The sequence below is a fragment of the Mytilus californianus genome, unplaced genomic scaffold (genome assembly GCF_021869535.1).
Source record: "Mytilus californianus isolate M0D057914Y unplaced genomic scaffold, xbMytCali1.0.p SCAF_2, whole genome shotgun sequence".
Lineage (NCBI taxonomy): Eukaryota > Metazoa > Mollusca > Bivalvia > Mytilida > Mytilidae > Mytilus > Mytilus californianus.
In genome coordinates this window covers 67,788,545-67,805,941 of record NW_026262668.1, presented here as the reverse complement: position 1 = coordinate 67,805,941, position 17,397 = coordinate 67,788,545, and the positions used below count along the sequence as shown (strand labels likewise).

General features: G+C 31.9%; 1 protein-coding gene across 1 annotated transcript; it reads right to left on the bottom strand.

Moving 5' to 3' along the window:
- Positions 1-315: 315 nt before the first annotated feature.
- LOC127728145 (uncharacterized) lies at positions 316-14,647 on the bottom strand. Its single transcript, XM_052235389.1, has 7 exons — positions 14,446-14,647; positions 4,119-4,173; positions 3,788-3,914; positions 2,300-2,371; positions 1,597-1,839; positions 1,183-1,278; positions 316-416 (listed from the first exon to the last, which is right to left on the bottom strand). The coding sequence occupies exons 2-7, from the start codon at positions 4,170-4,172 to the stop codon at positions 409-411; spliced, it is 600 nt and encodes a 199-aa protein (XP_052091349.1). The 5' UTR covers position 4,173; positions 14,446-14,647; the 3' UTR covers positions 316-408.
- Positions 14,648-17,397: the final 2,750 nt, after the last annotated feature.

The following is a 17,397-nucleotide window of genomic DNA, read 5'->3' as shown; positions in this document are numbered from 1 at the left end:
ATAACCCAAGCAAGGCACTACATAGGTGGTCAGACGTTAAAGCAATCTCGGACTACTGGGCGTGGAACATCCTTTCGTCAACCCAATGACTTTTTTATTGACAATGCTCTGAATGTGTGTATATAACCCTTGGAACGGAGTTCCATTCAGATTCGCCGTTTTGAAAAGAATATGTCTGTAGTAATTAATTCGATGCTTTTATCATGGCTCAACAAAGGAGTTCTAGCTTTTTACGTGGTTAATGTTAACAAAGGAATCAATTTCGTTACAAAAGTTTCACTGTTATTGCAACTGTTTACAACTACAACATTTAAGCAGCTTGGAACAAAATTTATTAAAATAAGAAAGGAAAAAAAATAAGTCTGTATTGTAGATCGTATCTTCTGCTATAATATACTCGAACAAGCTTCACTTGCCTACAAAGTAGAAAAAAGGATTATGGTGTGTAATCACAAAAAGCTCATACAAACAAATGCATGAAAAATAATTATTGCTCCAAGAACGAAAACTATTTAGCTATGTGTGCTTTAAAAATAGTTGATATCAAATCATCCTCACCATTACTAGTATTGTAAAAGTTGCTTTGATTCGTTGACTTTTAATCAAGAAAATGTAATTTTTAACTCCTTCTAATACCAAAGTTAACTTTTTCACTTAATTACATACAGTCCATGTGTCTCAAAATATTTGACATCGGTGCTTCTTCAACATGGATTTACATACGACGAATAAATCGTTTCAGACGTTTTCATCGAAATACCAACCTAGTCGTAAAAATCATGTGATAATATCTTAATCAATTAAATTTTGAGCAGGATCTGCTTAACCTTCCGAAGTACCTGAGATCACCCCGGTTTATTGTGGGGTTTGTGTTGCTCAGTCTTTGGTTTTCCATGTTTTGATTTGTGTACTATTGTTTGTCGTTTGGTCGTTTTTTTGCCATGGTTTCGACTTATGAGTTTAAATATTCCTTTGGTATCTTTCGCCTCTCTTTTATACTATTTGAGGGAAAGGCATACACATGTTGTTATGTTTCAATTGTAACCAATCTCCATGGCTGTTCTTCCAAAATTATACTAAGGAAAAAACTAAAATTACCAAGTTAGTGTAGTTGTATACGCTTGCTGCATGGAATAAAGGAGACATTATTCGGATAATGCATATGAAATAATGCTAACTTACCAAAATATTTCTGTAAAGTTCTGACCTCTCTTTCCACTTCTTGAAGAGACAGCATATCCTCAGCCATATCCTTCTTGATAATACCCAATTCTTTGTCTGCATTAAAATGAGTTACAACTAAATATAAGTTTAAAATGTATGATACAGACAAATTTAATTCAAATACGAAAGAGAGAGAGAGAGGGATTGCGAAATTGTAAATTAGAATTCGAAAATCAGACACTAATGATAGAACGCAAAACGAGTCCCAAATATCTGGTGATACGGGCATTTCAAACTACGGCATTCGATAGAAAATTGAGCTGACCAAACTGTTTGATATGTTGTTAATTTATTCTATAATTGTTTGTTTTTGTATCTTAAATATTTGAGCATTTCTAAAACCTCTTTCTTTAATTTAGCAAGTGCTATTACCTACAAATCCTTTAGCCATGGTGAGCTGAATTTTAATGTCTGAAGTTTTCCGTCCATTTAAGTAACCAATGTTGAATCGGCTAATGAAAGCAAATTCTTTAGCCCAGTTTTTTTTTATTGAATGGAAATCTTGTCTAAGGTTGTCATATTCATCTGGTTTTGAAACAATTGATTCTGTCCTTTTATATCTAGTATGCAATTGTTTTGATTTTGGTTCTATTATGGAAAATAGGTTTGCAATGTCTGAAATAAATAAGAAAGGAATATCATTTAAAAAAAATTCACAGCATTCTCCATCGAGAGTGAAAATAATAAATTCTATAAGTTTTGTCCTACAAATCACACGGTTAAACCATGATACCATTAAACTTTTTTTCGGCTGTTATTGTATTCGTATTATTGGATGCTAACGTGAACTAAAACACAGATAGATGTAAAACAATACGAAATAAAACCACACCAAAGAATGATCTCAGTGATTTTTTTAAAGAAAACCCAAAGTACCCAATCTGCTGGTCATCATCTCACACTGTAAAATCGACCGGTACTAGTTATCAAACAGAAAAGTTCTGATTTACATTTATTTTTCACAATTATGATACATCAAATCCTACAATTTCGTTGGTTAAGAACACTTTGCTATATTCTAATTGAAGATTATCAATCGGATTTATCGGAAGACTATTGGATTAAATGTATGTACCTTTTTTAAAATGTGAAATATTCATTACTCGTGCTTGTCCTTGTCTGCATTGGCCGAGAATGTTTTCGACTTCTGAAAGATCAAAGATGAATCAAAGCAAGAGCAAGAAAGACTCTGGTTATTTAACATACAAATAGTTATCAAATAATTATTTCTATATGGGACATACAAAAAAAAAAATAAGATGGAATTATATATCATATAGACAATGCTAAATGTAAACTCGGAAGCTAGCAATCATTCATCATGCTTACTTAATATTGTCAAAGACATGTTAAAAAAGTTAATTCGGTATAGGATATCCTAGGGGAAAAATCTAGTGTCCATCTCTTCAATTTTCTTTATAATAAATTCTTTATTATTTAATTTATTTTTCGTGTGAAAGGTACATCGGCGCATTCATATTTTATGTGAGTTAATTTTGGATTTGTATCTTTAGTGAACTTTAATAAACCTTTATGATCTACAAAGTACTTATATTATTAAGAAAATAAGGTTCCAACTCCCTGTCAAAGTTGACCTTAGTCGTATTTTGTTATTTTTTTTTTAGTTTCGTCATGATCATAATTCATATACCTCCTCAAGTATTAAAGTATTTGGCATTCAACATGTTTCGGGTTTGAGCGTTCTTAATGAAGGTTAATCCTGAAAAGCGCTTCGTATGCGCCAAATTGTGTTATTTTCATATAAAATTTTAGTTTACTATATTTGAACAATATAAAATTATCTGTCAATTTCGATAGGTTGTTCTATATTAAAATACATAAATAATATAAAAAGCAGGAACCTGTAATTAAGTGCAGTTAGTCTTTTGTTTTATTATTTTGTACAGTTTGTTCGCACCACTGTCCCAAGTTAAGTAGAGGGTTATGCGCCCCAAACATGTTAAACCCACCAGATTTTTATGTGCCTGTCCCAAGTCAGGAGCCTGTAATTCAGTGGTTGTCGTTTGTTGCTTTATATCATATTTTTTTTTAGTTTATTGTTTTGTACATAAATCGGTAGTTAGCTTTTTCGTTTGAATTGTTTTACATTTTTCATGTAGGGGCCTTTTATAACTTGCTATGCGGTATGGGTTTTGCCCATTTTTGAAAACCGCAAGGTGACCTATAGTTGTTAATTTCTATGTCATTTGGTCTCTGTTGGAACGTGGTCTCATTGGCAATCATACCACATCTTCTTATTTCTTTAAAGTTTATATATCATGTTTCCTAGCGAACGAATTAAGAAGCTACAAAGTGGTCAATAAATAACTATGAACACTTGGGCCTAAGGAAAAAAGATATGCAATGTTCTACAATAGAACCACAGTACTGTGCTCTGGTTTAGTAAAAAATCACTGTTTCACCAGTGGCATTCTAGAATGTATTCATCTTCAGTACCCCTTTGATTTATTACGCAAAGTTATAACTCAGTTACATGATTTTGGTTTGCCCATTGAAATCAATCTAAGAGAAAGATTAATTAGAATAAAATATAATATAATACCTTTCTCTGAAGCCCTCTGAAGAACCAACTGGTGGAGAATAAATAGCAAAATAACGGCAATTACAAATATTTGAGATTGAACTGTTGAAACATTTGTCCATGTGATATCGGCTGTAACTCTTTGAAACTGAAAGAAAAATATTTAAACATTTTAAAAGAGGCTTTCGATGTGCATCTATATATGCTTGTTGGAATTGGGAACCAATATTTCCATAGTTTTCTTGGTGCAATGATAATTTAGCAATTTTAAGTTTTATATATAAATGTGCAGTTATTTAAAGTAAGACATAATCACACACCTCGCGCACTCAAAACAAAGAAAAGTACTTACCTCACTGGAAATAAACTCATAGTTGAATAGTTTGGATATGATTGCGAAATCCATTCTACAAGAAAAGAATCACCAATTAAATCGGCGTTAATAATTATAACAACGTTTTATAACGCGTTTATTTTTATTTAAAAAGGCTCTCTTTTATGACATAAGTTACTAAACAGAAGCATTAATATAAGAAAAACAGAATGAAGTAAATAAATAAAGCATACCAAATTTGAAACTAGTATTTACATGTATCTATACTTTAAGAGAGTACTTGTTGTTGAAGACAAAAAAGAAACATCTCCAAAACATGGTCATATATCAATCAATAGACCAGCAGTTTAACAGCAGTCAATACTTTGCTTTTAAGTATTTGTCTGGATTTCGAATTAACTGTTAACAGCACATTTAAGCAACAATTACAAAAACCATACCTTAAATCATAAGAATTACAAAACATAATTATGATAACATTCATTAACAAAAGTACGCCTTCCATGCTGGCAGCGGTCAGTCGTTACTATGTAGAGCGAAACACTGTGTAACGTCACAAAACGTTGGAACTATTTCCGGTGAACAACGTTTCTAACGCTGAGTGCAAACAAAAATACAATCTTTATGTTGTTGTATTACACAATAATGATACAAAAAATTCCTGTATTTTACCTTGTAGTAGGAGGTTTCCGGGACCTTTTGTACCTTTATAAGTGATTTAGAGATTTAGATTAACAATTAAGAGTTCAATCTTTGCGCATTATCTTCATCGTTTACGCTCTATGTTAATATGATTTTCTGTGCTATTCATAAAGGCAATAGTAAGCTTTATATACCGAAAAGACGACATATACCAAATATCAATCATACATAAACTACCTGGAATCCATGCAAAAAAATCATAAAATGGAAAAAAAGGTTTAAAAAAAGGCTCTTGTCGGTAAATTGTTGTTCTGTTTATACTCTTGTTTGTTTTGTCATCGTTTTTTTGTCATGATTTTGTCGGACTTTCGACGACTTATGGGCTTTCTTATTCTCGCTTTTGCATCGTCTGTCCCCTTTTTTCGACGATTCTTTTTTGGAAATACTACAATGGCATCTTTCGAAAGGTCGTCGTTCAGAGTCAACATAACCTTTTATGTGAAAATTGTATCAACTCAGAAACAATAACATATAGATGAAGTAAAGTAATCTGTAAAAAATATTTCGAGCATTAAGTCACAAGATTGTTTTTTTATTTTATCAAATGTAGGTCCAGTTCCTCCAATTCTTTGGTTACAGTCTTATTTTGCCTTTATTCCGAAAATATAAGTTGTAGAACTCATCAAAGTGCGGCGAAATCTTCGTTTTAAGGGAAAATGTCCCAATTCACCCCTCTGTCATTGATATTTTTATGATAACCTTCCTCATAAAAAAACTACCAGTTTCTTGCCGAAGGTCGGTGGTTTTTTTTTTGTACTCCGGCTTCCGCCACCAATAAAAACAATGATATAGCTAAGAGTGCATGCCGAAACAAATATGTGAACAACTACATATAACCGTACGGTCTTTAACAAAGAGCAAAACTCATACCGTATATATAGTAAGCTACAAAAGGACCCGATATATCAATGTGTGAAACAATTCAAAAGAGAAAACCAATGGCCGGATTTATACTACAACAATGGATGAAAAACAAATATGACAGACAGAAACCAAAGACAACCATTGTATTACAGGATTCCTGGCTTAGGACATGTGACGGGATGAAAGATATCTATGGTGATAGTTGAACTGCAAATATTATAAGAAAACAACTAAAATAGTTTCTAGATTTCCCTTTAGACAATTTTATCCAGAGTGACACTTTGGTTTGAAAATTTATGTGCTTGGGCAACTGTATAATTTTTCGGACTTTGTGTCACCAAAAACATATCGCTTTTTTCAACACCCCCCTCCCACAAAAAAAATCATACACACACACAAATTAAAAAAAAAACACACAAAAACAAACAAAACCTTATAAGGAAGGGAGCTAAATTACAATTCTTTCTATCATAAGCAAATTTGCGATATTTGAAAAATAAATCATATCTATAACCTTTAAATTTTTGTATTTAATTTCTAGTTTTTAATAGCATATTCACAGTTTTTTTTTTAAAATAAATAACGGTATCCGAAACAAGGGGCGGATCCAGGATTTTTTAAAAAGGGGGGGGAGATGGGGTGGCGTAAATCCTTAAAAAATGTTTGGTCGATTTTATGCTTAAGAATCATATAAAACATTGCGGGTGTCTTGCAGGAAGCACCCCATGCTTACCCTTCCAAAGCATCTGATGTGGCCCAAGATTTTACGGGGTCCTTATAACTGTTTCTCATTTGTTTTCAGTTTTTAGTGTTGAGTGTATATTGTTTCTCATTGTGTATCTTTCTTGTCCCCCGGTTTGTTTTTGTCCATTGATTTCCCTTCTTCTTGGCAACTGTTGTCAACTCTTCCTTTTATATTAGCTATGAAAGACCCTGACATGACATGAGAGTATCTTCTTATGTTGTGTTGTAACACGAATTAATGTTTCAGATTAAGGGAATGGTCGAACGATCGCAAACATTGTTTACCCTGCCACATTCTTTTTGACCCTGTCCCAAGTCAGTAGTTCAGTGGTTGTCGTATAATGCAGTATGTTGCAGTATGTCAGTTTTGTTTTTTGTTTATCGTTTTATCATAAATAAGGCAGTTGTTTTGTTTAGTTTGAATGAATTATTTTACATTTTGGTATGTTGGGACCTTTTATAGCTCACTATACAGGTATTGATTTTGCTTATGGTTGAAGGTCATGTAATGACCTAAAGTTGATAGAACATCCACGCCATTTGGTTTCTTGTGGATATTTGTCTCATTGACAATCATACCAAATCTTGTTATTTTTATATCAGATTGTTTTGGCAATCACTAAAAGTGTCCGTTACCCAACTTACGAATCAAGATTTACCGAGACGCTCTTGCTTAGCCTTCTCTGTATTTCTCCAAAATATTATTTTTGCTTTTGAAAGTTAAAAAGGCAACAAAATATACTAGTAGTTCGAATAGGTTTTATCGTTAAAAGTTTAATATGAAGTACTAAGATCAGTTGATTTTTAATGAGATTTCGGGTTACTTTTAACTAGTGTCGATTTCATAAAGGAAGTATAAACTCGAATTCAATCATTCTCGTTTGCAACATAACCAGACGCTTTCATTTGGATTTAAAGGCGATTTACTGGGAATAATTTTAACATACAAATTTCTTAAAAATGTTACCAGCTAGAATGTCGGGTTTGTATGACCGATCCCCTACGTACAGGCAATAAGTAACGGATATGCATTTGTGTGTGTTTCGGTATTGGAAATACTATATTTAAAAAAGAAATTAATTATATTTATTATGTAATACTTGATTTATAACTTTATTTCACATTACTTAAAAACTTAATAACGTTGTCAGCACCAGTTGATAGACAATGAAGCTTGTAACACAGATTAAAACAAACACCTGTTCAACTGATTTTTATAGTTTTTTCTTATGTTGTACTGTTACACCAATGTCCAAGGTTAGGGGAGGGTTGGCGCCCCCGCCACATTCTTTATGTGCCTGTCCCAAGTCAGGAGCCTGTAGTTTAGTGGATATCGTTGGTTCATGTCTGTCGTATTTGTCGTTAATTATTTTATTATAAATTAGGCTGTTAGTTTTCTCAATTGAATTGTTTCATATTTTTCATGTCGTGGTCTTTTAAAGCAGACTATAGGGTATGGGGTTTTCACATTGTTGAAGGCCGTACGGTTGCATTCATTTGAACTTTGGTGGATAATTGTCTCATTGGCAATCATAGATATAGATATATCGAGAATTTTATCACGGTTTTGTTTACAAAGCGAAAGAAGCACGTCATATTAGAATTTCAAATAAATTTATGTGGAGACCTCATAAAACCTGGTATAAGTGTTTTTCTAATATTTATGTTTTCTTGAGCGGCATTATTCTACTATCAACTGTCGCCACGTTGTCTTCCTGTAGTTTACGTTCCGCCTTTAATATCCGTGTTCACATTAATTGTTAAAAAGGTTGTGTCTAATTCTCTTATTCTTGTAAAGGCGGAAGTTAATACGCACGTAAAACTGGTTTAACCCTCACCACATTGTGTGCCTATACAAAATCAGGCTATCTTGTTCATGTGTTGTTTGTTTCTAATTGTTTTTAGTATGAGTCTTTTTTTTCTCCGAGAAAACGCGTGTTTGCGATTATTGTGGTCTTTTGTGTTGTAAAATTTTTGTTACATATGTATTATCAAAGAATAATTTTTAAACTAACTTATGACGCTTTGTTGTACGTTTCACAAGTTCAGAATATATGTTGGAAATGATTCAATATCTTTATCGCTGTTTTCAATCCAAGAAGTTGATGGAAGTGAAAAGATTCCATTTCACAAATAAGACAAAAAACAAATAGAAAAAATAAAAATAAAAAACTAATTCTTGGGCCGAAAACAACAACTTTATAAGCGTTTCAAGATGTATGATGATAGAATAAAATTTAAATATTTAAGCAAATCGAAACGAAGATTATTTTCTGAGGAATGTCTACAACTTTTCTGTTTTTATATCTTGTTCAAGATTGAAGTTTAAGTCATTTTCCATTTATATCAAATTTATTCTAAGCGCTTTTCTATGTTTAACTTCATCAGGAACGCTCAAAGCCGAAAATTTAAAAGCCAAGGATGTATAAGAACCGAAACAGTTGAAGCGATATATGACCATATAGGACCTACAAATAATAGCCAAATCCATCTAAGGTCAACTTTGCATAAGCAAGTTGAAATCTTGGTATATTGACAATTTATAAATTTATAAGATTGAAGAGAAAAGAATCCATCTCACAAAAAAAAAAAAAAAAAAAAAAAAAAAAAAAAAAAATAGAATAACTGAAAACGAAAATAATGACAAGTTCTAGGGCCGAAAACAACTACCTCATATGAGCAAGTCAAGATGTATTATTATAGAATTCTTCAATGAAACTCTTATTTTTCTGTTCTTAAGTCATTTTCAAGCTTAAGTCATTTTCTACTCATATTTTATTATTCTTATCTTAAATTGTATGAGTCTTTTATATTTAAAGTTGATTTCGGGTATACAAACGTCTGCTCCGTAAGGAATGTGCAAAAACTTATCCATGGCAACGCTAACCCAAGTTTTTTTTCCCGCCAAGAACATCCTACAGAGAAATGAAATACAAGACTTGTTTTGCTAATAGTGTAAAATAAAAGTGTCTGCAATACTGAGTAACTTTTACCAAGTTTCTATTTGTCCGGGTAGCTGAACGGATAGTGTCAGGACTGTTTGTCTGGCCAATGTTATTCGCATGTTTTTAATCAATCTTTAAGTGAGCGCCTCTAATATTATCTGCAGCAGCAGGGGTCTGTTAAAATCCCGACTCAGTCGCTGAATGCCTCAACCATGGATAAAAATGGTGGCATTAACCTTTGTGATTAAATATTCCATTTCTGAAAACTTAATAGACAAAATTGACGGTATTATTTGCAGACAATGACTGAAGTTATAAGGGATTCAAAATAGTTGAACCACCAAGAACAAGAAGGCTATATGAACGAAAAATTGAAACATTGCCAAATCCGACCAGCTGAAAATCAATCAGAACAAATGTGATGTGTAATTATTCTTAGCTGAAATACACAACTGTTTAAGGTTAGGGGGTGGGTCTGACGCCAGCAAACTAGTTTAACCCCGCAACATTCTGTACGTGTCTGACCCAAGCCAGGAGCCTGATATTCATTGGTTGCCGTTTGTTGCTGTGTATCATATTTGTTTTTTGTTCATTATTTTGTACATAAATCAGGCCGTTATTTTTTTCGTTTGAATATTGATTTACATTTGTCATTTTGGGGCCTTTTATAGCCGACTATGCGGTATGGGGTTTGCACATTGTTGAAGGACGTACGGTGACCTATGTGTGTTAAATTATATGTCATTTGGTCTCTGGTGGAGAGTTGTCTCATTGGCAATCATACTACATCATCTTATTCTTATCTTTAAATAATTTATGGCACAGGAAATCTCTTTTGAGTAGGACTTTTCTCTGTCATTCAAAATATGATCGACCATGTCAATATTGTTTGATAGTTTCTAAAGAAAGTTATGTCCCAAAACTCAACTGAAACGTATTTTTAACCGAAAAAAGACGCGTTTATTTGTAAAATAAAGAGTAAATTCGATAAGTTTTTTTATACCGTTATCTTTTAAAGAAATAGTTGCTACGGTTTGATTAAGTTTTGCTTTAAAAGATGAATTTTCTCTTCGAAGGATCTATAACTCAGTGGCAATATCAATAGTAAACAGATTGTAAGTAATTTTACCCTGTATATGTTTAATTTACAAGTTCAAGAACAGAAACAAAGTGGAATTTTGAAACAAAAAAAGAGTCAAAATAATGAACTTGAAAAAATAATTAATTTTACAAATTTTCATAAGATAAAAATCTTTACCAAGCTAAACTTTGCTGTTGGAGATTATGTCGGTCAAATATTCAAATTTTACATCTATTTGTAAAATATGCATTCAAGGACATCTCGGGCCAAATAATTTAAACAAATTTGTATCTGTAACTTTTAACAATATCATGAAATTCATTACATGACGTCACAAAGTATATCGGTTTTTAGATATTCTAAAAATAACCGTGCAATATGCTTTTTGCTATGCAATATGCTTTTTGCTATCCGCCGTTTTCTGTCTACCTTCGAAAATATAGTTTAACATGTGACTATCCCTGAACGAATCAAATTAGTTAAAATATACGAATTAATAATATAATGTAATATTGAATATGTACAGTGATATTAAATCTCGTATATCATATAATAATTGTAATTCGGAATACTTTGCTTGTGACAATGGTGTAAGACAAGGGGAAAACTTATCACCTTTCCTATTTTCTTTATTTTTGAATGACTTAGAAAATTTCTTAGTCAGTAAAAATATCACAGGACTTAAAACTATTTCAGAAGATCTGGAAAGAGAATTAGAAATATACTTAAATTTTTTTATTATATTGTTCGCAGATGACACGGTATTGCTGGCCGAAACAGCACAGGACCTGTAGACTCAACTCAATGCCTTTCATGATTATTGTTAGGTTTGGAAATTGAAAGTAAACGTTGACAAAACCAAAGCTTTAGTGTTTGGTTTTGGACGTTTGCCAAAAAATCTCAGATTTTCTTACAATGACACTAACATTGAGATAGTAAAGCAGTTTAACTATTTGGGAATTATTTTTACTAAAACAGGGAATTTTAATATGACAAAAAAACATTTATCCTATAAGGTCTTAAAAGCCATGTACGAAGTCCTGAAAACGGGAAGGATGTATCAGCTTTCCATGAAATGTCAGCTAGATCTTTTTGACAAAATTGTCAAGCCCATTCTGTTGTATGGGTGCGAAGTATGGGGTTTTAGTAATAATGAGGTATTAGAAAAGATACATTTAAAATTCTGTAAATTACTTTTAAATCTGAAATCCTCAACACCAAGTTATATGGTTTACGGGGAACTAGGTCGCCATCCGGTTAACATAGACATAAAAGTTCGAGCAGTATTATTTTGGGCAAATTTGATTTCCGGCAAACAAGTTTTCCTTTATATTGTATCAACTTTCTCGCCATATGAATGCTCATTATAACATGCAGACTAAATGGATTCTATTTGTCAAAAAAATATTTCAAGATTGTGGTTTCTCATATATATGGGAAACACAAAATTTTATAGATAAAGATTGGTTAAAAACTGTTATAAAGCAAAGATTATTAGACCAGTTTCTTCAGAATTGGAATTCCCTTATTCAAAATTCGTCAAAAGCTATAAACTACAAAATTTTTAAGAAGAACTGGGAATATGAGGAATATTTTAATATTTTGGACTTTAAAGATGCCGTTGTTCTTTGTCAATTTCGAATGACTAATAACAAATTGCCGATTGAAACAGGAAGGTGGCAAAACGTATTGAGAGAAAACCGTGTTTGCCATCAATGTAACAATCGACAAATTGGTGACGAATATCACTTTATATTTGAATGTACTTTTTTCGATCAAAAACGTACAGAGTATTTATCCTCCTATTTTGTACAACGACATAATACATTTAAATTCTCGGAACTTATTGTCGAGTACACGAAAACCAGTCCTGAAGAAACTTTGTTTATTTATAAAACATGTTAATACTTTTGTTGTCCTCCTGGCTAGTGACTTCTGTAACCTCTCTCCTTGTTTTGTATATATTGTAAATAGTTATTGTTGTTATCTCTGTACTGATGTAATGCATTGGCTTTATGAGAATAAAAGAAAGAGAATTAAAGACATCCGTGTGTGTGGTGTATTTATACCTACCGTGTACTACCCAGACAACGGTACTATCGGGAACCGTCACGGCACTGTTAAAAGGAGAAGTGAGAGTGTGAGAAATAGATTTAATTTTTCGGTAGTCATGAGATACATGAGAGTTGGTGTTAAGAATAGAAGTAAAAAGAACTAGATTTTTCTTTTATATACGAATATTAATATGTACATATTGTTACATTAGTCGGAAGATATTAAATAATTATAACTTTAGATCTAAATACTGTGTTAGTTGTTTATATCTAATATGAAATTTTCCATAGATCCGCTACCAAAGAACAATCTTGCCATAGTCACCATCAAACCACATTAGATTGGCACGCTACATAAAGGTTAAGGTAGCAATAAACAGTTAACATTTGAAGCTGAAATTGGGTCTCTAAGTGCAGGAACATGGACAGGCATTTTGAAATGGATATTGCCATTTTAACATTAATACCCAAACATGTATACATATTTAGAATCCTATTTCTTAGCAGATTCCAAATCACTTACAAAAAGGGTAAAACTAAATTACATAAGTTCAGTATCCATGGAAACATATGGTGTTATTTTTCTTATTTTTTCTTCAAAAATGGCTGCGAGACCCCCCATAACAGGCTTAAAAATATCTTTGAACCAGAATTTCAATGAATATCAGACATACATTGTTTCAACACTGATATATAGCCTTTTCAAAAAATGGAAAAAAAAGTGGGTGTCTTTCGTCTCATTTTCCCGCAAATTACCTTTCAAAAGTTCGTGCTTAATTCACATCTTTCCAAAACAGTCAACAAATGCTGATATAATTTCAGAGTCACTACTGGAATGGACATGAATATGAACCCGAAATTTGCAATTCCTATGAACAAAACATGGTTCAATCTCTTCTCTGGAATCATACCTTTCCATTAAAACCACTTTCATAGCAACAATTTTCAATATTCTTAATTTAAACATAATTTTAACTTGGGTTTGTCTTTTATAAAAAAAATCCAAATGCGAAACTAACAATCCTAACTGTGTATTGCTACCTAAAAGACGTTTGAAAATTACCTCAAGTTTGTGTTAAATAAATTCAAGGGGAAATAGCATGTATTGTAGATTTGGTATGCAGTATCATTTGTAGAAATACATTTTTAATCAAAGGCAAAACCCTACCCTAGAGTCATGATCCATGAAATTATAAATTGTGTTACTGATCTAGTACTATCATGTAAACATTATCACATTATAATTTCTGACGATACTAAAGAAACGAGTAAGCAATACAAAATGGAGTTATTATACTCTTATCTAGTATGAACAATAAGAAAATATGAAGAAGGTAATACAAAATTATTATTCGAAAATTTGCATGAGAAATGTCATGTAGCATTATTTTATTAAAAAAGACATACGAGAAACCTGAATACTGCCAAGATGTTAATCATTATGGAAAAGTAGTAACAGTTAATGTTGTTCAACGATATTGCGCAAAAGGCTTTTTAAAGTTGTTTGTTAAAGAAGGCCATTCACTTCATCATTTTTAAAAACAAATAAATAGTAATGTACAAAGCTAGAACTATTCATTCTGTTAGCAGGAATAATTCTTCTATAATTAGCCGATTTCTGCACCTATCTCTTCTGGGCTTGCCTTAAAATTGAGCATAAAATGTTTCTCTTAAATTGACCACATCCAAACATGAGTAATCCTTAGTGGGTTTACAGCATTCTTTTATTTTCCATACTTCGATTAAAAGTTCTTTAAGGACATTGAAACATGCACATGGGCATATACAGTTTATAATTCAACATTTATTTAATGTGAAAAAAATGCAGCAACCTTCATTACAATACTTTCTAACATTTTTGTCTTTCAAATTTGCCTATTAAAACATTGCATTTACTTCAATAGCGCCTCATCGGCATGAAATAGCTACAGACTAGATCGGAATGAGTTTGTTACCTGAAGTGTCTGTAATCGCTTGCCCCTCATGTCGACATTACCGCCTTCCATTGGATCGTTTGACGGATAATATCCTGTTACTACATCATCGTATCTGTGGTTCCCTTGGCAGTTAAATGATTGTTTAGATGTAAATGAAAGGAAGAACAAAGTGAAGTTAAGCATTTTTGTCAGACACAGTTATAACGGTCAGCTGGTTAAAATTTGAAATTAGGAAGTAATTTTATAAGAAAACATTAATCTTCCGCCTTCAGCTTATGTTTTTCTATTTTTCAAAATACATCGTAAATTATTTAAGTTTTAAGTACGATGAAATCCTGAATCATTGTGACAATTGCTTCCTTTTATCATTCACACCGAGGATGTTCAAGGAGAAGACATTTTCAAAATCTATGTAAAATTTAAAGAAAATTAAACAAATATTTGTAAAATATGTAATAAATTGCATTTTTGATTTTCTGAAATGAACAACATGGAGCGTAGAAGGCACATGACATTACTATCATTACTGGTGAATGATAAGAATGCTCTTCTAAAAATCATTTTTAACATCGTTTTATTGTATTTCGCATTTGGTACAATGAACTAAGTACATATCATACGATGCATTTTTTAATTAATACTCAGCCTGTCGCCCATGATGGGATATGTTATATAACTAATGTTGGAAAATATTTGTTTTACGATTTGGGTTGACTTACGTTTGAAAAAACTACCACAATGGTATCTTTATTTGTAGTACCAAAATATATGTGGGATAAATTTTATAAGATATCCTAATTGAAAAGAATATTGTTACGTCCAAGAAAATCTAACAATTTGTTTATACTACATCCAAAAACGAACTAAATTAATTTTTTTTTTATCTCCGATTGAAAATGTTTGGGTAAGTTATTCCCATTGGAACAGTAAATAATATGGAACATCAACACTGTTAGCGCTGTCATTTATTTTCTTTATTGAAGTTTGAGTAAATTTATGCCAACACTTTACACCGGTAATTTCTCAGACGATATTGAAATTTGAATTGTCCGTTTGGTTTCTTTCGCCTCTATTGTATGCCCATCCGAACGTAAATCATATCGAACATCAATTGTTATCCTTCTGGCACCCTCATTTCGCATCGGAGATTAGTGAAACTTATTTTAAAGGTTAATATAAGAATATTGGCACGCAGTGCATTTCAATTATTTTTATGGGAGTATTGCCAATCGAAAATAAAAGTGACAATATTTGAGCTGGGGACATTGGCTACTTTGCAGTAATTTTTGATCTGCAATATTTTTGATATCAATAGAGGAAGTTTTAGATAGGTTCCCCTGTCCTATTTTACTGTCCTTTCGACGGAGGGTATATTCTGTCTGTAGTCGTTTAATTTCAAGACAGTTTGATGTATAAGCCATCGAGTTTTCAAAAATGTCATAGAAAAAAGAAAAAGAGAGCGAAAACCTCTCCCGATCATTAATTACCGAGCAGTACTAATGGAAGATAATCTGGAGCAGGTTTGTTCATTTCCCGGCTTTTTACGAGAAAATTGTTGTATATCCACATGTATTTCTGTTGAATAATCAGGCTGTAGATGCATTGCTTCCTTTGTAGAAACTGCTTAATTTGAAGGTTACCGAAAATAGAGTAAAATAAAAGAGGTCGAAAGTCAAAGCATTGAATAAGAATAAAAATTACGGAATAAGTTAACAATAGGTAGCGTGACGTAAAAACTTAAATAACAGGCCCCATGACACAAGTAAAACATAACAATCACAGGGCAAATGTAGAAAATATAAGAATGTCCTCACTTTGGAAGAAGTAGAGTAAATATAATAGTGAAAATTACAGAGAGATCACTCTAACAAGTAAACAACAACAAAAACTTGTAAAATATAAGGGCATACACAACAAGCTAGAAGACACATTCTACTTGTTCAACACAGCATGAGCAACAAACATTTTAACCAATATAAAATGAGCAGATATTTAATGATTGCCAATGATACAGTTATCCAATAGAGACTAAATGACGGGGATGTAAACAATATCTCAATTGTTGATATCTGATGTACGTTTGGTATATAAGTTAGTTATACATTAGATGTTCGATTCATGACTGTAATACTCGTTTTTCTGTAAAAGAGAATCACCTTTCAATCCTCTACTTATGATTTATATCCTTATTTACTTCTACACGTATAATGTGGATCATTATGTTGATTGTGTCTTTTTCTCTTTTTATCAAGTATATTTCTAATACTAATACATTAATACTACGTGGTATGCAGCTACTAAAAAAACTAGTACATGTATACACTGATATCAAATATCTTTACGGGGTTGACAAACGAGGAGAGAAAACTCCTCTTGTGTTTAACAATGATAGCGATACGGTGTATACTAAACAACTTCAAGTAGAATTATTCAATTACATTTTTTTCTGTTAGTTCTATTGGCTAGACATTGGATTTTCATTTGATAACTTTTGGTTCCAATTGGCCCTCTGATTTCAGAGGAGAATGTCATCTCTCTAAATAATTGTTTCACAGGGTTGAAAAACGACATGGATAAAAGCTATGGGATGAAAATAGCTTGCATAAAAATTTGATCTGAAAATGAAAAAGAAACCAAAGGAAAATAAGTCGGAAAAAACATGCAAAAAAAAAAAAACCTTACAAAAATAAAATAAAAAAATAAAATAAAATAAAACAGTTTAAAAAACACTACACAGAACACACATGATTGGGTGACATTAACTCCACCAAAATAACAGGGATAAACGCCGTTAATTCATCGGGGGTGGGATTATCGCCTTTACGACAAACACATGGCATTTATTTTAAGCACTCTGTATCATAATAAATCAATTAAGAAAATTATTTAATCACTTTATTTAGTTTTATCTTGTCGGTAACTTCAACTATTGTGTTGATTTTTTTTTTAAGAAAAAAGCCTTTTTCTTAA